At 39.9% G+C, this 23,314-nt stretch overlaps 2 protein-coding genes across 6 annotated transcripts; both read left to right on the top strand.

Annotated features, from left to right (window-relative positions):
• The first annotated feature begins 7,184 nt into the window (after positions 1–7,184).
• Positions 7,185–12,438, top strand: LOC105015799. The gene is made up of 11 exons (XM_034287361.1): positions 7,185–7,372; positions 7,475–7,525; positions 8,046–8,360; positions 9,352–9,501; positions 10,502–10,526; positions 10,616–10,665; positions 10,783–10,792; positions 11,077–11,135; positions 11,223–11,247; positions 11,639–11,658; positions 12,120–12,438. Exons 1-11 carry the CDS (start codon positions 7,339–7,341, stop codon positions 12,227–12,229), a joined length of 849 nt encoding a protein of 282 aa, XP_034143252.1. The 5' UTR covers positions 7,185–7,338; the 3' UTR covers positions 12,230–12,438.
• A 488-nt stretch (positions 12,439–12,926) lies between these two features.
• chrna5 (cholinergic receptor, nicotinic, alpha 5) lies at positions 12,927–22,770 on the top strand. 5 transcript variants are annotated; one of them, XM_010878899.3, is made up of 8 exons: positions 12,927–13,381; positions 13,562–13,723; positions 18,933–19,084; positions 19,913–19,957; positions 20,466–20,575; positions 21,140–21,317; positions 21,464–22,171; positions 22,455–22,770. In XM_010878899.3, exons 2-8 carry the CDS (start codon positions 13,645–13,647, stop codon positions 22,611–22,613), a joined length of 1,431 nt encoding a protein of 476 aa, XP_010877201.1. In that variant the 5' UTR covers positions 12,927–13,381; positions 13,562–13,644; the 3' UTR covers positions 22,614–22,770. The 5 variants fall into 5 exon arrangements, with proteins under 5 accessions (XP_010877201.1, XP_034151902.1, XP_019908410.1 ...); XM_034296011.1 differs by having other exon boundaries at positions 12,927–13,363; XM_020052851.2 differs by having other exon boundaries at positions 12,927–13,349.
• Positions 22,771–23,314: the final 544 nt, after the last annotated feature.

Raw genomic sequence — 23,314 nt, forward strand, 5'->3', positions numbered from 1 at the left:
TGAATATCCTACAAAGAAAACACAATAAGGAGATATATTCTTCAGTTTTAAACCAGGCACTATCGTATCATTGACAACCATCGTGCCAAAGACAAAAGTCCATACGCTGTAAAAGCTGAAATATAATGAGCAAACATTAAATTTGTCAATGGAACAAGTAACAAAAATGCAAATAAAATATGAGACTGGTAAATGGGTATTGTTCAAGGGCAGAGTACATTAAAGCCAAAATGATGAGATATGCAATAGCTCCCCTATGCTGATGAATACACATGACAAGTGTTTTTTCATGGTGCAACAACATGTGTCTACACCTTAGCAACCACATTGTCTCACCTCAGGGTTGATATCAGTTCAACCAGTAGGTCTCTGATGGAAGAGCAAATCAGGTATGATACTAAGACCGGGGAAGGATATGAATATACAGCCATTACGATTCTGGAGATGCAGTAGATGTTACAGTTTAGCTGATCCACATTGACCACCAGGAAGCAACTCTGCGCAGTACAAACACAAATGGATGTTATTCACCACCCAAGCCTAAAGGAAACACTAATCCAAGCACCTGATTTAGACCTACCAAATCAAAAATGACCCTTCATAATGTTCTCTACATGAGGAAAAGCGATATGGTGCAGTGTAAATACTGGGGGAAAAGATAAACCTGTATTGTACTAGAGCAATGCTTTAGACCAGGGGTGTCAAACCGGTTCCACGGAGGGCCGAGTGTCTGCAGGTTTTTGGTTTTTCCTATAAATTGGTTCCTAGTTCATACCTACACAACCAGGTGAGGGTAGAAACTAACCAATCAGTGACCTAATTAACCAATCAAGTACAAGGTGAGAGCAAAAACCTGCAGACACTCGGCCCTCCGTGGAACCGGTTTGACACCTGTGCTTTAGACTGTAGCTAATGGAATGCTATAAGAACACATACAAAGCATGGACCTTTCACAGCCTTACAGACATTAAACAAGCCCTATGCCCATTAGTAGAGAGAAAACTTAAGCAATAGTACATAGTAGATTGATTATCATGATGAACTAATGTGTTTGCCCCCTTCGCCCAGACAGCAAATATCCTGGTACAGATATTGCTATGGGAGGTGATAGTTGTTGGTAAAACCAACAAATGAGGAATAGGCTCAATGCTGATAGAAACAGCAATAAACTGAGTCTGGGGAACCAGGTATACTGTATATCAAGTTTCACCAGGCCAACATTGGTCAAAATGTCACACGGCACTGCTCAACACCCACACTGCTGACAAGACCATTTCCACATATAACATTTTCACATGAAACCAGCAGAATAATGTGGAAGCACAGTAGGCTGGAGGACGAGCACCTGAAAGAGGAAACGAATAAGAGGAAACTAGAAAATAAACACATTCCCTGATATTTTCATAACAGCTGGTGGTTGATTGTAGGAGCATAATTTCTCACTGCAATTATTAATAAAGTAAATTAGCAGTCATATTCAGTGGATAATGGGCGAACTGATGACAGGACAGATTGGATTAGATGTCTGGGAAATACAGCAGTTGGGGAACCAATCATTATTCAGTGGTGCCATATGGTGTGGGTAGGTTCAGGCAGTGGCAAACCGTGACAATTGGAGCTAGGCCATCAAAAGCAGAAAAAGATCTGATATCATACATGTAGATAGAGAAATCAGGTGCCTGTGCATACAAGAGCACGACTTGAGAGCTTTCTTTTGCAGATCTTCTTATGTAGGAGAAGCAATTATTTGGTGACAGAGTCAAACAGTCCTAAGCCACGCCTCGGCTGTGGCTTACAGAAACAGGAGACATAGGCAACGGTTGCAAATATTGATAGCAGGAACCACGTTAGAAGAAAATAGCACTGCGTCCTTTCAAAGAAGCATTTGTCAAACCAAACACAAATAGAGGTGGAGTAAATTCAACCACACAGCTACTCACATTTCAATGGAGAGTATATGATGTGAGAGAGAGAAAAGTTGTGCTGTCTCCAGCATGCAGCAAATAAAAAAAATGCGCCGCAACAGGCGCCCAGTACTTTCAACTGCAACATCATTACCGTTGTTTTTACAAAACAGTAAGTCATCGAAAGTTGAAATAATATTTTACACCTTGTATTCAAAATGATAGGAATGAGAAGAAAGCACAAAAAGAAAGCTGTAGATGAAAGATTATCATTTATAAATGATGTCCATTCTCCTGTCCTTCATTATGAAATGGATAATGGCAGGTTCACGTTGCTTATCATTTCAAGTAATTTTTCGATTGAGATCAAAGCCAGGGCTGACAGTCGGGCCATCGCCATCATTAAATACATAGATAATAGAACAGTAGATGGGCTGATGTCATAGAGCCCCGATAAATCAGAATGGAGCAATTTGACAGGCATCTTACCTGGGGCCTGTTCTAACCAATCTACAATAAAAACACATGGTAGAAATGGCTTAATAATATATAAATATCCACTGTCATGCAAAGCATAATACATGAAACTACTGTACTTTTTAGAACATTAACAAACAAATCCATTTGACATAGTTTTCAATAATTTATTAATTTAGAAGTACAAAATGGCTATGGTCCAGTGTAGGAAGATACAGGATAGTACTTTAAATATGTCAAATGTCTAATTCATTATTTCCCTATATATTATACATTTATTTCATTGTAGAAATCATTTTCAGTAACAGTACGCTAAACGGAGCAGGCTAGCTCAGTGAATTTGGTATGCTAACAGCAGCATTGTAATAAGAGGACGGAAATATGAGTAACAAGGCTACTTTTTTGTGGACAAAGGCTACCCAACATTGCCATCTGCTGATTATGTACAGTAATTACGTTTATTTCATATACTTATTTCACTCATTAAAATGCATATCGATTCATGCAATTTTTGACATGTGTTTCTATGGATTGTTTTGTTGTTATTCTGTCTCTCACTGTTCAAATAAACATACCAATACAATTATACACTCACCTAAAGGATTATTAGGAACACATGTTCAATTTCTCATTAATGCAATTATCTAATCAACCAATCACATGGCAGTTGCTTCAATACATTTAGGGGTGTGGTCCTGGTCAAGGCAATCTCCTGAACTCCAAACTGAATGTCAGATTGGGAAAGAAAGGTGATTTAAGCAATTTTGAGCATGGCATGGTTGTTGGTGCCAGATGGGCCGGTCTGAGTATTTCACAATCTGCTCAGTTACTGGGATTTTCACGCACAACCATTTCTAGGGTTTACAAAGAATGGTGTGAAAAGGGAAAAACATCCAGTATGCGGCAGTCCTGTGGGCGAAAATGCCTTGTTGATGCTAGAGGTCAGAGGAGAATGGGCAGACTGATTCAAGCTGATAGAAGAGCAACTTTGACTGAAATAACCACTTGTTACAACCGAGGTATGCAGCAAAGCATTTGCGAAGCCACAACACGCACAACCTTGAGGCGGATGGTCTAAAACAGCAGAAGACCCCACCGGGTACCACTCATCTCCACTACAAATAGGAAAAAGAGGCTACAATTTGCACGAGCTCACCAAAATTGGACAGTTGAAGACTGGAAGAATGTTGCCTGGTCTGATGAGTCTCGATTTCTGTTGAGACATTCAGATGGTAGAGTCAGAATGTGGCGTAAACAGAATGAGAACATGGATCCATAATGCCTTGTTACCACTGTGCAGGCTGGTGGTGGTGGTGTAATGGTGTGGGGGATGTTTTCTTGGCACACTTTACACTTAGTGCCAATTGGGTATCGTTTAAATGCCACGGCCTACCTGAGCATTGTTTCTGACCATGTCCATCCCTTTATGACCATCATGTACCAATCCTCTGATGGTTACTTCCAGCAGGATAATGCACCATGTCACAAAGCTCGAATCATTTCAAATTGGTTTCTTGAACATGACAATGAGTTCACTTTACTGAAATGGCCCCCACAGTCACCAGATCTCAACCCAATAGAGCATCTTTGGGATGTGGTGGAACGGGAGCTTCGTGCCCTGGATGTGCATCCCACAAATCTCCATCAACTGCAAGATGCTATCCTATCAATATGGGCCATCATTTCTAAAGAATGCTTTCAGCACCTTGTTGAATCAATGCCACATAGAATTAAGGCAGTTCTGAAGGCGAAAGGGGGTCAAACACAGTATTAGTATGGTGTTCCTAATAATCCTTTAGGTGAGTGTATGTTGTGTGCATCATGCTGTAGCAAGATAGCTTTGAGCTGAGAGCATTATAATTTAAAAAAACAAACAGAATTCTGATAATGTAAAGTAATGTAGCTCAACAGTTAAGGTCAGGCTGGATTACATTTCTTGTTCATTGATTAAAAACATGGTATGTACAGTTAAGTACTGCATGTTATCATACATTTCTACACTATTGTTGATGTATGAACAATGTTTCCCACCTCCTTTGTATCCTTCATCCTTTTTCTGGACCAGATTACTGCTGCACAAAATACCACCATGACTACTGTTAAGTGGCATGACTTTTCCAATCTGGTCCTATGTAAGATGGCGGAGATATTGAGACTTCAGATAGAACTATATGTCCCATCTATGCCTTATATCTATGGTAAGATACACGTACAACAAGATAAGGCTCGCTATTGGCTCTGAATTAGTGAAGTGACCGGCCCTCTGTAGGGCTGAGCGGCATCATACAATTGTCCCACTCATTAAAAGAAAATGTGTGATTGGTTGACTGTACAGTCATTCCAAAATGCTGGTCTAATTGAAGTCAATGTCAATGACGTATAGACAGGTTATAGATTATAGACCCAAGAACAATTCTGGCTGGATGTTATTTTCTCTTGGATATTAATCCAGAGTTACACTGCTCAAAAAAATTAAGGGGACACTTAAATCACAAATCAGGTCTTGATGAACAAAATGTATTGAAGATCAACATCTTTTCTGTACATTGTGTAATATGTTGAGAAAAAATGACATAACGGTCAATGGAAACCAAAATCACCAACCGAATGAGGGCTGGATTCTAACACCGAAAATCTAAGTAAACGTGGAAGTCTGCGACGTGGAGGTCTGTGCAACCCTCCACAGACCCTCTAAAATTATGCCTCCCCAGACCATCACTGACCCATCGCCAAATTGGTCATGCGGGATGAAACATGCACACCATGCTGAAGGTCATTTTGTAGGGCTCTGGCAGTGCTCCTCCTGTTCCTCCTCGCACAAAGGAGCAGATACCGGTCCTGCTGCTGGGTTAATGCCCTTCTACGGCCCTGTCCAGCTCTCCTCACATAACGGCCTCTCTCCTGGTATCTCCTCCATGCTCTTGAGACTGTACTGGGAGACACAGAAAACCTCCTTGCGATGGTACATTTGGATGTGCCATCCTGGAGGAGCTAGACTACATGTGCAACCTGAATGGGCTGGAGGTACCGCCTCATGCTACCAGTAGTGACAAGGACACTAGCAAAATGCAAAACAAGAGATGAATTAGCCAGGAATATCACGGTCATGGAGGCAGGACACAGGCGCAGAGTCAAAGGTAAATGTTCATCTTCTCAAAACAAACAGAAACCAACAAAAGGAGATGCATAACCGAGAACTGAGGCAAACAGCACAAACAATGAACCACAAACTACAGCAAAACAATAGCAACTTAAATAGGGTCACCAATCAGAGACATCAAGGTGCAGCTACCTCTGACTGAGGAGAACAGAAAGTAGAAGCGCAGAGATGTCTAGAGGCATCCCCATGGTCATAACCCTTTCATGGATTAAATAGATATTTTCCTGATTTATCTGCACACAATCTTTTTATTTATTTTTTCAGAAATGAATATTACCTACCTATTACCTATTTTCTATTAAATGGGTGTGTGTTTTCTCTTTAAGCAGATCCTGTCTTCAATAATACTTTATTTTCAAGTTTCAATGTGCACTTTAAAGGACATACTATAGAAAAGAGAGAACTGTTGGGATTTTAATATCCTGCCAAAACCCTGACCTCTTCACCTAGCAAACACCACTTGCCGAATGATACAATAAGTCACAGTAAGGTTAACCAGACAAAGGGAAGTCTATTATTAAAATACAGTTGAAATGAGTCAGTTCAAGTAAGGGACAGTGTCTGCTTATGTACTGAGAAAGGGAAATGCGTTGTTAGATGCAATACACAACACCTCTGAACCATAGAACAATTATCTCCATGCTGTTGTGCACAGCACATCTGGAAAAAGAACCATTCAAAGCAAATCCTTCTATATCATCCAGTCTTGCTTAGCCACCCGCTTAATAATACAAAAGAGAAGCAAACCAGCTAGGAATATATAATACAAATTAAATGTTTTTTCCACCAGCTACCTAGTAAAATAGTACAACTAACACCTAACAATTCTGAATGAACCAAGAACTGCCTTGTTCTGCTCAGAGTCAATGCACTGTCTTTCGAGACAGCTTAGCGGCATTGTAGGCACAGCTGTCCAACAACAAACAGTATGCTTGGTTGCATAAGACAATGGTGCTTGGGTGCACAAGACATTGTGGAAGATCACTGGCTGGTCGACTAAGCGGATTAAACCAATGTCTTTTGAGCCAGTCAGTTCTCACACATTGTTATTAATCTAGTGATGGCCACGTTTTACAACTGTTCCACCACATCTTTGAGGCAGAAACAAGATTGGAATATTGCAGGTAAGATCAGGAAAGTAGTTGGTTATTGCTCAGCATGTTTGCAATTGCTCACTTATCCAAAAAGGCTATTTTACTGTATTATTTAAAATTATATTTGTATAATTTTTTTTATTGGATATTGTTAGTGACTGTGTGCGAATAATGCCGGGAAAAGTCAGATGTCTGGCTGTAACATTTTGAAAGGGGATGGTGACTTCCTATACCCACTGTACAGTACATGTCTACATACGACAATTCTGTTGAATTGGTATATTGGTTCCATCCAGTGGTAAACTGCATCAAAACAGGCTTGACAATGATGTTGGGACTGAACCTTTTCCAGTGATTGTTGCTTTGAAAATGTGTGCTGTGGAGCAGCCAGAATGGCCTTTTGCAATTATTGAACACACTTTGGAATGGTTTCAAGAAAAGGGTTCTAAACACGTTAAGTAAATACCTTTTATTAAGAATTAGAACTATGATGTAATTTATATTTAAAATATTTCTTCACATAAGATGCCAGATTAATTGCCATTTTGAACAAAAAAATACCCTCATCATCTTTTGAGAAAGCCCATCAGACAGATCTACATGTATTGGATTTGATTCAACCAGTGTGTTGTTACCCTCATGAGACAAAATAGGTGTGGTCAACATTCCATTTCTTTGACACCACCACTTCTCAATCATTGTCATGGCTGTATTAAGACTCATATGGCTGGTGATTTGTGAGTATTTTCTTCTTTTCAATTTATACCTATGTTAAAGAGAAATACATTTTCATTTCAAGCAAAATATTTAACGAGAAAGGGTAATGTTTTTTTATGCAGGTGCAGTATCAATCCTTTTCAGATCTGAAGCCACAAAATGTGAAGATGCAAGTAAATAAACTTAATTACCTGTTTAACGTAACCATTATTATTTCATAAATGGGAGGCGAGTAAGCAAAGAAAAATACTATTTAACAAAAGTGTGGCCTCTGAAACCACCATCTTAGTTGAACACCTAGTAACTCATTAAGACCCCATTGCTGTCAAAACTATGATTGTATCATTGAATGCTTGGCTAGGTCCCAGGCAGAGATAAGGTTTTTCTAATCCAAAAGGAAATTGTGTATCTATTTATTGATGCTTAAAGTCATAATTTAGTTTGGGATATAATGTAATTACATTTTTATGAAAAGGGGCATATGTTGAAAAGCAATTTATCTTTGAATGGCCATATACTACTCTGCATATCATTATTTTATGAGAAAGTATAAGAACAAAGTTTTCGAATGGTCTAATCAATGTACTTACATCACTGCATTTATTATACATTTATAATTTTTTCTTTAAGTGAACAACCTTTGAAGTTTATATTTAACTGGAAGTCCCCCTATTGATATTTTGTTAAATGCAGAGATCTACCCCGGAAAGCTCTTCGGACCGTCTAATGTGGCTGTAGGAGGAAATGTAACCTTGAAGTGTTCTACTGCTGGCAACATAAGCTGTGAAATGGTTAATGTTTACCTTTGTAAGAATGGACTTGGGATAGAAATCTCTGCAGCACTGCAGAAAGGCGTAAAGGACTTTGTTTTCAAAATCAACAAAGTTCAAAAACAAGACTCAGGCAACTACAGCTGTGTGTACAGCCAAAGTAAAATCCATCCCAGTCAAGTGAATTCAACAGGAGATAATCTCGTCCTCCGGGTGTTTGGAGATGAAGGTGGTGAAGGTAAGAGCCTGTCAATGTTTGTGTTTAATGTATGTTCATAAGGATTACAAAAATTGTTATACTATACAGTCATATAAAAAAAGTAAGTACATGCCCTGGAAAGTTTCCTTTACATATTTGGACATATGGATATGTAAGATCCACTTCAACACAATTTACAGCTAAATGTAATCTAATTTAACAAATAACAGTAAAATATGAAACGTTCCAGTCATTTAATCATGAATAAATCTACAGAAATTCAATTTCATAGTGCAGAAATCATTTCATAGTACACCGATAGCACCCTGTACCCTTAAATAACTTAATGTAGCTGTTTCTTGTAACTGTGTATCAGTCTCTTATATCAAGGATTTTTCCTCAATCTGCTTTACATCACTTTTCAACTCAGTCACATTTAAGGGCTTTCTTGCATGCACGGCCTTCTTAAAGTCCCCCCACAGCTGGAAAATGATTTGCTGCCAAACCTATTGATTTAATGCCCATATTGTTCACCCCCTATTTGGTGGAGATATCTGGGTGCCTTATTGAAAGCATCATATTTTTTCAATACAATATTTCCATGATTCCTATATTAATTTATTCTAATAATCATAAAGACTATTTCATATAAACACAAATTAATTCGGGTATAGTAACAAAAATACCCAGATACTGTGTAAAAGATAATGTCAAATTTGGCTCCAACAGTATGCAATATAAGAGGTAGGGGAGTTCTAACTTTTTCTGCATAAGAAAATTGCATTTCTGTTTATTTATATTGTATATTATATATTATACATATAGTTACTAAGTGTTTATGTGATTTGGTTAATTGGGGTCTCTGAATGAATGTGTTTGGAATAGAGCTTAGACATCCATGTGTGTTTTTACGCACAAAAAAGACAACTTTCCGGGGGTGTTCTTACTTTATCACATGCCAGTCGTTGCTAATAATACAGACAAATTTTCAGAAAATACTGCAAATATTTCTTTGTACATTCTCTTGCAGCATCAAGTAAAACACCAGTGTCTACACCACCAGAGAATGAGGGAGCAGGAGGAATTCTAGGAGTTAAGATTGCAGTAGCCGTGATCCTCCTAATTTTGTCCCTTTCTATCCTGGTTTTAATGTGGAGGTACTCAGGGATGCTCAACCAATGTAAGTGAAGTCCTAAAGCTCTGATTTAAGACTTTAAGGGATGGTTTTGCTGTCACAAAATAAGCCTAGTCATTGACAAAAAAGAAAGCACAAAAAACTCTGAACGTAATTTGTTGTTCAGCACTTTGAAACCATCCTTAAATATCTGTTAGATTATGTCCATTTTTGATCCATGAACAAAATTAATGCAATAGGTAGTCAGGGGAGAATCTTTATTTGAGTCCAAGATGTTGATCTTCCATAGTTCTTACATGTTCTCCAATAATTAAGTTAACACAATCTTTTATGCCAGGACACATAGGAGGTGGTCAGTGGTCATAGCCAACCATTACACAGTCCATTATCCTTCAGCACATCCCCTCCAATATCTGGCTATCTTCCAATCACATACATGTATTCTTTATCCTAACCTTACATAGCCTGGTAGTGTCCCCTCTTGAGTTCCTGGCTCCACACGCTTATCAGGTTGTGTGGGGCCCCTCAATAGTGGATACCAACTGCTTTTGATACAGTACATCATATAGCTAACGAATTACCACTCCTCTAACAAGAGAATAGAACTAAAATACATGTGTATCATCAGGTAACGACAGGCTTCCTCACAATGGTATGTTCCAACCTACGGTCCATGGGCCTACTCATAGAGTTTATTACAGTCACATGGAAAACCCCTATCAGGAGGTATGGACAGGGTGTGTGGGTAGGGTGTGTGGGGCTCATCAATAACGGGCCCAGCACCACATCCCATCTGTTTTCCTTTGCTCGGAGTTAGTCAGCACTTAATGTGTTGTGTTACGTTTCTCATGCCCATATTCTATCATATCAAACAAGCAACCAGACAAATCAACATGAAGGTTAACACTGCAATTGCCTTACAACAACAATGTCAAGCTATGTGTCATGAAAACGATAAGGGAATACATCTGATGTTAAGCAAATTATCTAGAGTATCTGCAATAACACACTGTTTTGAGTAATTCCTTTTTTCTTTCTGTAACAGTGATACGCGGTAACCGTAGACCAAGGTATAGAAAGACTACCATATAAAAACATTCCATTTCACTTGATTTATGAATCCCCTTTTTGTTAGTAAACATGTTTACTCTTTCCTTAGTGAGATTCTGGATACAGATCACATCTACAATGTAATAAATGTTGTACCAGGTACCTATATATACTCATAATATATTTCTAAATAATGTTTAATTTACTTTAATTAAGTTATTTTAAGTATTAAGTTATATTTTTCTCTCTTTGATTTTCATATTCTCTATGTCGTAGCTGCTGCAATGTAAGTTTCTTTAAGATTTTTCATTGAATATTTCCAACTTTCTCCACCCTAACTGTTAAAAAACTAATCTTTTTTAATTGATTGGTATGATGTTGGTTTTTCAGGTGCTGTATGTTGTATCTTTGTTTAATCAGTAAGGTTTCATACACTGTTGAATTTAGTAAGCATCCCTTATAGGTAGCTTTAATGCAATGTGATTTCAAATTCTAAGATGGTTTTAAGCCTATTACAAGGCTTCTTTAAGTGTTTCCTAAAGGTGTCACTGTTTTCTATGGTCATTTCAGTAGAGACGTCCCTGATGATGGTGCAGAAATAGCCTATTCAGTGATAGATTATCCCAGAGGTAGAGTATATCTAATCTTTCCTTTGATAAATAAGTAAGTCAAAAGGCCTTAATATCAGACTTAAAAAAACAATGTTTCTATAACAGGAGTGATTCTCTCAGGTACACAAAGGTAAGACCTGCATTTTATCTATAAAAGTGTCATACTCTGTTAAAAATAAGTGGTTTGGAACAACTTTGCTGGGGTATTTTATTAATTTAGCTTTTTATCTTCAGAATTAGATAAATTCTAATTTGAAGTTGTTTACTCTCACTAACACTACCACAGCGCTTAAAATATGCTTTACTACTATTATAAGCTGTCTAACAACCCCATTAGAATATTAAATATGAATTCTTTGTAATGCATTCATGACAAAGTGACTGGCATGCAGCCAATCAGCGTTCATGGTTCAACCACCCAGTTTATAATATCTTCGATACAGTTTATTTCAATATTGTTGATATTTCTCTAATTTTATAATTACATTTCTAAGTTTGAAAAACACTTCCTGTCTGTGTAGGTCTCCAGTGGGTCATACAGGTAAGGAAAGAGTATAGTATAATACATGGAGGTGAGTACACAAACATAAACAAGCTAAACAGTAGATATTTTATTTGATGGTTGTTTTCACATGATCACATTATGTCCTGTCCTTCATACTGATGTCTGAACGTCACAGTTAACCACATATTACTGACAGTTGAGGCTTCTTTAGCCACATAAACACAAATATCAACAGGCATTTAGACAGAGGAAGCCGACCAGAGCAAAGACTCGCATATGTCAAAACCCACAAAACTGAAACCACAGTCCTCCAAGCTACCTACATATATATTTATAAAAAGATACACTTAACTGTAATTATTTGGCTTTTCTTTTCACAGACATTTTCTATATACCAAGTAACATACAATATTCAGCACCGTTTTTCACAGACATTTTCAATATACTTACATACAGTTTTCAACATCTGACTGACTAACAATTTTCCCCTCTTTTAGTGGAAAGACCAGAACAACACGGTGAAACCGTAGCCTATACCCAAGTGATCAAGACAAAGAATAAGGACATAAAACAGGAGGCTGTGTGCAGTTCGTTGACAAAAACATAAACAGAGGACCCATGCTACTGTTTATACAAAAATACATGGAATAACATAAAAAGACATGGTTTTAATCTGATCTTTTGGTCAAAGTTGTTAACATAGAGGTATGGATACAATTGTTCCCTCTATTTTGTTAAAAGCATATATTTATGGTTTGGATTTTATTGTTTTATTTTGCATTTCATTTACAATAAAAACTATGTGTATTATTTTTACCCTGAAAAGAATTAAGTGACTATATTTATCCTTTCCTAAATGAAAATTAGGTTAATAAAACCAATAGAGATTTAAACAAAAGGTTTGCCCAATTACTTCGTCAGATTTGTTATGCTAACCTGAAAAGGCTACAAGCCACCACCATCTACAAACAGAGAGAGAGAGAAGGGGCGAGGACTGGGGAGGGAAAGAGTAGGAGTCTGGCAGCAAAGTATTATGATATCTCCACGCTCTCCATGACCCATGGGGAAGGCAGAAGAGATGAATTTTTTTGCTTGCAGCATTTTCCATTCACTCTCACTCTGACAAAGTATTGCTGTGATAGACAATCCACACACACACACACATCCACAACAACACCAAAATCATTGCTTCCCACTGAGGCGTCAGGTAGTATAGGGAGTATGAATGCTATATATTAGACCAGCTCTCAGCACACATGCCCATCCACCTCCATTAACCCAGCTGTTAACCCTGAAGCTGCCATCTGGAGGCGGAGAGGGAATGATGAAGGACAACGGTGGGCTGGATCAGAGCAGGCAGAGCTGCTAGGCAGGGCTCACTGTGTTGACAGGGGACTGAGGCTAGGTTGCATGCTGCTGGGGATGATCCCTGGTTGTGAGTACTGATCATACTCTACTGGGAGTGAGAGGGGGCTGGGCAAGAGGAGGTGGAAGAGGAGGAGGAAAAAGAGCAGGGAGAGGGAGAGACTGCCGCCGTTCATTGGGAGGCAGCGGCAAGGGAATGAAGCGGCTTTTGTCTGGACTGAGGGAGGGCAGAAGACCTGCGTGGATTGGAGGAATATTAGAGTGCATCTCTGCTTGTCTGTCTGTCGACATCCTGTCTGGAATTAACACACTGCCACCAGGTTAGATGTGCGTTGAGGGTATGACTGAAAGAGCGGACGCAGGTCTGTGCTACAGCGTGTGTATTTTTGTCAGCGTATGTACAGTTGTGTGCTTGTACACTGTTGTGTGTGTATTGTGTAACATAAAAGGAATGCATGTGCACATTTCAACAGTGCTTATGTGTGCGTATGCAGTGCGTCTCTTTATACTTATGTCTGAGGGTACGTACATGTTCCCCGCCGTTGTTTATGAATTAATGGCTTTGTTTTCTCAGGCTCCAGCTGTGTTGTATTCATGGTTGTCTGAGAGGTGGGAACTGCTTCTTGGCTGTGTGGATCTGGTGCCACCTCTTATACCATGCAGAGAGCTGGGCCAGCGGCCACTTCTTTAACCCTACTGCTTTTACACTGCTGCTGCCACCTTTGCCACTGTCTGGGTATGTCGCTGCCATCACACTTAACAAATACCCACTTTGCACAACTAAGATAATCAACTCAGGAACAGGACAATGAGGAGAGGAAGTACCTCATCACTCATCCTCAACACACTGGCTGACTCAGACAGATCTGGGCTGACTCATAGGTGTGGACAAATCTGGGCTGGTTCTTAGGTATAGAAACATTTGAGCTGGCTCATTGGTAAAGACACATCTGGGCTGGCTCATAGATATAGAAACATATGGCCTGGTTCATAGGTATAGAAACATCTGGCCTGGTTCATAGGTATAGAAACATCTGGCCTGGTTCATAGATATAGAAACATCTGGCCTGGTTCATAGGTATAGAAACATCTGGCCTGGTTCATAGGTATAGAAACATCTGGCCTGGTTCATAGATATAGAAACATCTGGCCTGGTTTATAGGTATAGAAACATTTGAACTGGCTCATTGGTATAGACATCTGGGCTGGCTCATAAGTATGACAGATCTGAAGATTTTACATAATATTATACCAGCAGATAAAGTTATTCTAAATGGAGAGTAACTGGAGAGTAAATAGAGAGTAACTGACTACACACAAGTACGACAATACAGTGGATATAAAAAGTCTACACACCCCTGTTAAAATGGCAGGTTCTTGTGATGTAAAAGAATGAGACAAAGATAGATCATGTGAAAAAAATGTCACCTTTAATGTGACCTATAATGTGAACAATTCAATTGAAAAAACAAACAATCTTTGAGGAAAAAATTAAAATAAAACTCACAATAACCTGGTTGCATAAGTGTGCACACCTTTAAACTAATACTTTGTTGAAGCACCTTTTGATTTTATTACAGCACTCAGTCTTTTTGGGTAGGAGTCTATTAGCATGGCACATCTTGACGTGGCAATATTTGCCGATTCTTCTTGGCAAAAGTGCTCCAAATCTGTCAGATTGCACTCCTGTGCACATCCCTCTTCAGATCACCCCACAGATGTTCAATTGGATTCAGGTCTGGGCTCTGGCTAGGCCATTCCAAAATGTTAATCTTCTTTTGGAATTATAGCCAAATAGTTAAACCTTGGTTTCATCAGACCATAACACATTTTCCCACGTGCTTTTGGGGGACTTGATGTTTATTTTTACTTCAGCCGGGCTTGGATGTTTTTTTTGTAAGAAAAGGCTTCCATCTTACCAACCTACCTTGTAGCCCATTCATATGAAGAATATGTGAGATTGTTGTCACATGTAGCACACAGCCAGTACTTGCCAGAAATTCCTGCAGTTCCTTTAATGTTGCTGTAGGCCTCTTGGAAGCCTCCCTGACCAGTTTTCTTCTCATCTTTTCATCAATTTTGGAGGGGCGTCCAGTTCTTGGTAATGTCTCTGTTGTGACATATTTTCTCCACTTGATGATTACTTTCTTCATTATGTTCCATGGTATATCTAATGCTTTGGAAATTATTTTGTACCCTTCTCCTGACTGATATCTTTCAACAATGAGATCCCACTGATGCTTTGGAAGCTCTCTGCGGACCATGGCTTTTGCTCTGAGATGCAAATAAAAAAATCCTAATAGAACAGCTGAACTTTATTTGTGATTAATCAGAGTCACTTTAAATGATGGCAGGTGGGTAATGATGGCAGGTGGGTTCTATTAAACATGAGTTTGAATGTGATTGGTTTATTCTGAACACAGCCACATACCCAGTTATAGGAGGGTGTGCACACTTATGCAACCAGGTTATTGTAAGGTTTTCCCCCTTGAAGATTCCATTTTTTTTTCAATTGAATTGTTCACATTATATGTCACATTAAAAGTGGAAAATATCTGACATTATTCATCTTTCTTTCATTCTTTTACGTCACAAACATCTGGCAATTTAACAGGGGTGTGTAGACTTTTTATATCCACTGTATATCCATAACTAATTTAAAGTGTATGGTCTTGTAAAATTCTATATAAAGGTTAGGGGTTGGGTTCTCCACTCATAGGTAATTCAATATCTAAGATAAACAATCCTCTGTAGAAGGTCCAGAGGTGAGTGATCTGGGAATTTTGATGATCTGAATAAGAGAACAATTCTGCCACTCAGGAAAGGACCTGAGTCCTTTACCAGTCTTACCAGTCAATGGCAGAAGTATAAGCTTCCCCGCCCAACCAGTTCCACATGGCCAACTCCTCCTGCAAGTTAGTAGAAATAGGATCAGTTCAGGTCGCTGACTAAATCGCTCTGGAGAAGAACATATACTAAATAACGAAAATGGAAGTTCCTCTTATGAAACAGTGGTCTTAATGATATGGTAGAGGAGGGTTGGGATACGTGTTAGGTTAAATATCTGCTATTCTGGGGTATTTATGTACATCTCTCTCTCTTGAGAAGTCCCCTTTCATTAGCACATCACAGACATGGTTCCTCTGTCCTCGGGCCTGACAGGCTACAAACTCTGATCTCTATAGTTGTACATACAGTACACCCTCTTACTGAAAACACTGCATGGTCTTCAGAGTGTTTTACAATTCAATCATGCCTATTCATGTTCATTTGTTGCTTCTTTACAAAGTATAAGCAGGTTAAGGCTCCTGAAATAGTAAATAATAATACAATGTGCTTGTAAAGACCTTTAACAGTGCGCACAGTGCTGGTTGTGCATTTCTTGTTACACTAACTATTGTTGGACTCTAACCAAAGAGTAGTGTTTAGAATCATACAGAGAAGTGTGAAATGCACAGTGTTTTGTGAAGGAAACTTTGCTAAGTGTGAGAAAATGTGTAAGGATGATGAATCGCCTAATCACAGTGATATTGACCGTGGAGGTAGAGCAATGCTGCTATTGATCCAGAGCCTGAGTAGAGGGTGACACTAGGGTGTTAACTTTGGTTGGCCCTGCCAGGGGGCTTTCATCCCTTAGGTAGATGTACAGCCATATTGATGGCACATTAAAAAAGCTCTTAAATATGAGCGGAATGATTTAGGCGTAGGCTGGAGGAACTGTGCGTCACTGAACAGTTAAATTGATTCGTGTTGATTACCCTCTGAGGCTGGTGTTCATTTCAGCTGTATCTAGTTAACATACAACAACCTCACATCTTCCCTTTGAAATGAATAGTGTTGCTGCATAATTCTGCCTTTACACAGGCTAAATTGAGGTTTTCCTCCCAGTCAGCAGTGGTGTGTAGATCCAGAGTGACTGCCTTCAACACGATGGGCTCACCTCCACTTTTTCTTCATAAATCCAGCTAGCCCTCAGGGGGAATACAAAGCCTTGACTGTATCCTTCACACAAAGAAATCTTCCTTTATCTCACAGAACACTTCCTGATCTAAGGCTCCATCCTGTCTTCACTGTCAAACCCTTAGGGCCTACGCTGCCAGGCTGCCATGGATACCAACATGAGACAGAGCCCCAGTGCTGCACTGGTCTGACACACTGCAGTATCCATCGACCACAGTCACACCAGCTGTGACATAGTTCTGTGGAGTGAAACTCAATAGGGTATCCCTCCCCATAATCCAGATAGAAAATGCACTGAGACAAATTTAATTAGCACAGACCAGGGGATGACGGACAGAGGAATTACAGAGAGTGGGACCAAATCAGCTTAGCTGATAAGAAGTAACAGGTTAGTGCTGCATGATGGTAGAAAACAGGCTAGACTCACAGAATGAAATCGGAACTACTTCACAAGTATAGTGATACATGCAGAACCAAGAGACCCAAACAGAGTCACTGTGTTCATGTAGCCTGCGGACAGTGATTCATCCATTATGAAAGAAATTTGACCATAAACGCGACGCTGGCAGCAATCTGTAGCTCATGCTGAGCCAAACCGTCATCAGCTTTCAGAGGTTTATTACTTTCAGTGCCTTTGGAAAGTATTCAGACACCTTCACTTTCTCCATTTAAGGCACCATTTTCGAAAAATAATAATCCATAAAGGCAAAGCAAAAACATGTTTTTAGAAATGTGTTCCAATTCATTGAAAAATAAAAACTGAAATGTAATGTCCATAATTATTCTTTACTAAATGCTTTGGAAATAGCAACTTTGGTAGTGATCGCAGCTGTGAGTCTTCTTGGGCAGAGTTCCACCCAAGCCCTGTCAGATGGTCAGTTAAGGAAATTCACTGACTTGTCAGGAAGCCACTGCAGTGTTTACTTGGTTGTTGCTTTGGGTTCTTGTTGTGCTGAAGGATGGATCTCCACACCAGTCTGAGGTTCTGTGCTCTCTGTACTCTTCATTTTTTTTCTTCCCTAAAACCTGACCAGTCTCTACCTCTGAAAAGCCACCCCATGGCATGATGCTCCAACCACCACACTTCACTGTAGTGATGGTGTCAGCCAGTTGATGAGTGGTACCTTATTTTGTGCAATGGAGAGTTTGGCGTTCAGGCCTAATCGTTTGATTTTAGTCTCATCAGTCCAGATCATCTTATCTATCAGGTTCTCATAGTCCTGCAGGCATATGCCTATGACTCAGGAGTGGCTTTTGTTTAGCGACTTTACCATAAAGGCCAGATTGATGGATTGTTGCAGAGATAGATGTCCTTCTGGCAGGTTCTCCCATTCTTGGCAGAGAATCTCTGAAGTTCTGTCAGAGTGGCCATTGGGTTCTTGGTCTTGGTTTGGACGGACAACCAGCTATAGGAAGAGTGTAGGTGGTTCCAAACGTCTTCCATTTCAATATGATGGGGCCCACTGTGCTCATGGGAACTTGCAATGCTATAACAATTTTTTTAATAACCATTCCCAGATTTATGCCTCCACACAATTCTATCTCAGAAGACGACAGAGAGTTTTATGAACTTCCTGGCTTGGGTTTTCCTTTGAGATGCAGTGTGAAGTGTCAAACCAATCAATTAAATTCAGAGAAGAAAACACCACTTCGTCAATAAAATGTAATTACTATGGTGCCATGACAAAGAAACAGTGAGGATTTTGTCTCTCTAGACAGTGTTGGTCTGCCCCTGGTCTTGAGTTTATCAGGAACCAAAAGGATTTGATTACTGTGATGGTGAGAGCATTGGAGTGATTTCCTAGATGTTAAGCTGGAGATTGATGGGGTTATGGACAAAGTGCCAGGAGCAGGAACTGTTAATCTTGGTGTAATTGTGTTTTAGCTGGGCTGAACATGGCCATGTGCTGTTATCAGAGTAAGTCACTGTTTTAACACTGTGAAAGGTAGCTTAAGTCTTATGTATTTTTCCCTTTCCTCTACAGGTATCCCGAAACTGTCCTCCTATGCGAGAACAGAGGACAAACTGTTCAAGAACCTCTTCAGAAACTACCAGAAATGGGTGAGGCCTGTGGAGTACCTGAACGGTACAGTGCAGGTCAAATTTGGACTGGCCATCTCCCAACTAGTGGACGTGGTGAGTAAACAGCTGTTTATTATACTGTACCATATCATTTCTATATTCACTTGCTTTTCCATTATTGTTGCGTTTTCGAGAGGTGAACCAGTAAGTATGCATTTAAATGCACTGTGTACTCCATGCATATCATGTGAATAGGACAAATGCATTTCAGTTTGACTTGATGCATACTATGTATAGTGCTTTCATTTCTAAATAGTATAATGGATGTAAATTAATGCTAGAGGTTAGAACCAAATAGAAGATCATTCTGTTGTTTGCTCACTGGTTCTCCCACATCCACATGGCATGGTATTGACTATAGAATAAAATAAAGGTACGTATAGAACATGCCCTGCAACATTTGTGGAGTACAACCTCACAGTACTTTACACAGGCAGTTATCCAGACACATGTCATCTCATATCTGGACTGCTGCAGTTTGGATGGGCTCCCTGCATGTGCCATCAAACCCCTGTAATCCAGTGACAATGCCGCAGCACAACTTCCCATCCCATATTTTTCCCATGTTTCTCCACTCCTCCCCACACTCCTGGTTGCTTCCAGTTGAAGCTTGCATCCAATACAAAACCATGGTGTTGTCTGTGGAGGAGTGAGGGAAACATCCCCTCCCTACTTTGGCTCATCGTTCGGCCACCTCTGATGTCATTGGAGGGCAGCTACCCATCAGGTTCACTGACTTTGCTTATCATCACTTTATTAAGTAAAATGTGGTTACAATTGCTATGTGTCTGTCCAACGGTGACATGATTAATTAAAGTTGCCCTGCTGAATGACTGAAACGTAAATGTAAAAATTAGATCTTCACTGTTCTTTCTATTACAGGATGAGAAGAATCAGTTGATGACAACCAATGTGTGGATGAAACAGGCAAGTTCTGAAACATAATTGTTGTGGTACAATTTATCTCAGTTCACTACAGCTGTGTGAATTAGATAAACAAAACCAATTATGCATAGTTCCCCATGTCCCCACACGAGCTGCCCCCACACCACTCTCGCCACCCTGACAGCTCACTTGCCTCTCAGCCACCCTGAAAGTTGAATTCATACCTTTGGACTGCATCAGCTCCCTGCAGCCAGGGAATCATCATTCTGGACCAGTGTCTACAGGTCAGCCAGGTCTCCCTGGTCTGTTACAACTGCCATGCAAATCAGAGCATGGAGGGCAGTGTCTAAAAACTTCTTATCAGCTTTGTCTGATAAAATATTCCACAACAGTATCCATAATATTTGGCGTAAGAAATAACATCTGCTTTCTTTCAAATATTCAGTTGCGTCGTTATAGTAGTGGAATACGTTTCCGGTGTGATCCAGAAATAGTCTGTTAAAAAGAGATGAACATTCATTAAGGACATCTCTATGTCTCTGTTGTTAAGGAATGGGTGGACATGAAGCTACGCTGGAACCCTGATGACTACCTGGGCATCACTACCATCAGAGTCCCCTCCGACTCCATCTGGATTCCAGACATTGTGCTTTATGACAAGTAAATACCATTCTCATGATTGCCAGAAGATACTGTGTTCTGAATGTATAGACGTAAAAGATACTGTGTTTAGAATATGTAGACGTAGAAGATACTGTGTTTAGAATATGTAGACGTAGAAGATACTGTGTTTAGAATATGTAGACGTAGAAGATACTGTGTTTAGAATATGTAGACGTAGAAGATACTGTGTTTAGAATATGTAGACGTAGATGATACTGTGTTTAGAATATGTAGACGTAGAATATACTGTGTTTAGAATATGTAGACGTAGATGATACTGTGTTTAGAATATGTAGACATAGATGATACTGTGTTTAGAATATGTAGACGTAGATGATACTGTGTTTAGAATATGTAGACGTAGATGATACTGTGTTTAGAATATGTAGACGTAGATGATACTGTGTTTAGAATATGTAGACGTAGATGATACTGTGTTTAGAATATGTAGACGTAGATGATACTGTGTTTAGAATATGTAGACGTAGATGATACTGTGTTTAGAATATGTAGACGTAGATGATACTGTGTTTAGAATATGTTTATCCTTTCCTCCATCAGTGCTGATGGGCGTTTTGAGGGATCCATCACCAAAGCTGTGGTCAAGTATGATGGCACCATCATCTGGACACCACCAGCTAACTACAAGTCAGCCTGCATTATCGATGTCACCTTCTTCCCCTTTGACCTCCAGAATTGCTCCATGAAGTTTGGTTCCTGGACCTACGATGGCTCGCAGGTTGTGACCTACACAACATTGTGAAAAAGTATCTTAATTACAACATAGTATTTAACTGATCCATTTATAAAGTTAATCTCACATTGGGGAGTTCAAGGGGAGATATGAGTACTGATTGTAGTCTTTCTTTTGATTTTTATCAACAGGTGGACATCTTCCTGGAGGACTTCCACGTGGACAAGAGGGACTACTTTGACAACGGTGAATGGGAGATAGTGAAAGCCACCGGCAGCCGTGGTCTGAGGACAGACGGTTCCTGCCGCTTCCCCTTCATCACCTACTCCTTCATCATCCGCAGACTGCCGCTGTTCTACACCCTGTTCCTCATAATCCCATGTATTGGCCTTTCATTCCTCACCATCCTGGTCTTCTACCTGCCCTCCAACGGCGGTGAGAAGATCTCCCTTTGCACCTCGGTGCTGGTGTCCCTCACCGTCTTCCTCCTGGTGATCGAGGAGATTATCCCGTCCTCCTCCAAGGTCATCCCGCTGATCGGGGAGTACCTGGTGTTCACCATGATCTTCGTCACGCTGTCCATCGTCATCACCGTCTTCGCCATCAACATCCACCACCGCTCCTCGTCCACCCACCATGGCATGGCTCCCTGGGTACGGCGTATCTTCCTGCACCGGCTGCCCAAGCTGCTGTGCATGCGCAGTCACGCGGACCGCTACGCCGCCCCCGGTTGTGCCAGGACAGGACTGGCAGGGAGAGAGGGGGCAGTAGGGGGCATTAAGAAAGGCTCTACACCGGACACCTCCCCTCTACTCTCCTCTAGGAATAACCTGCGGGCGGCCCTGGACTCTATCCGCTACATCACTATGCATGTGGTCAAGGAGAATGAGGTCAGAGAGGTAAGAGGTAATCTGCTCTTGAAGTATACATGATCAATTTGGCCCAAGTGAATGCTGGCTATTTGTTGTGATTTGAACAACAATGATAATGAAGCCTAAAGTATTTAATCTGTTTACATTTCACTGTATTTTTCTCTGTAGGTTCATATTTACATGATATGTGTATTTGTCACCATCTTCTGATGGTCAAAAGCAACTGCAACTCTTGTGCCAAGCTCTCGTCCCCTGTGTAACAAGGCCATGTTTTAGTGTCTGATTGGCAATGTTTGGTGTTTCTCTCCAGGTGGTGCAGGACTGGAAGTTTGTAGCCCAGGTCCTGGACCGTGTGTTCCTGTGGGCCTTCCTCCTTGTTTCAGTACTGGGCTCTGCCCTGCTCTTCATACCTGTTATTTACAAGTGGGCTAACATCATCGTCCCCAGCCATACCGGTGGCATCGGATGAGACTGAGTTGTTCACAGAGCATAACAAATTCACAGACACTGACTGAATGATGGGATTTTTATCTTTATCTTGCTGTATCGGTTTATAGGTTAAAACAACATACATTTGATTCACATAAAGAAATATCTAACAATGTATACCTATTAATAAAAATCTGTTGTTGGTTAAGTCAAAAACAGCATTATTCTTTCATGGCAAAAGGACATTTCGGAGCAATGTCTCCATACATGACTTGGAATATTTGTACAATTACATTATGTTAATAGATGAAGCGTGCAGTTGTAAACTAGGCTAATAATAAGCCCCAGGAAATGAGAAGATTATGAAAGGCTGGCCAGGTAAGTAGCTAAAGGGAATAGCAAATAATAACAGGACTCCTTTGTAAATAATTGAATTATACTTTGCCCTTGTAATTGTATTTTATTCATTAGCCATTGTCATATATTTTATTAAGTTTGACAAATTTCTCAGTTAACAGGGCCCAAAGTTAGTAAAAAGAAAAACAGTTGTGGGAGCTCTTGAGCAGATAAAATAACTGTAACGTTTGCAGGAATCAGGCAGGCAAAATAAACCCATGAGTAGTCAAATTTTAACTGGTTGTTTCTTGAAACATCTTAGTGGGAAATATCTGTTATTTATGTTAAAAATAGACAGTGGTTTAACATGGACATTCTCATAAAAGCTCTTCACACTGGAACCAT

The sequence above is a fragment of the Esox lucius genome, chromosome 2 (assembly GCF_011004845.1).
Source record: "Esox lucius isolate fEsoLuc1 chromosome 2, fEsoLuc1.pri, whole genome shotgun sequence".
Taxonomy (NCBI): Eukaryota; Metazoa; Chordata; class Actinopteri; order Esociformes; family Esocidae; genus Esox; species Esox lucius.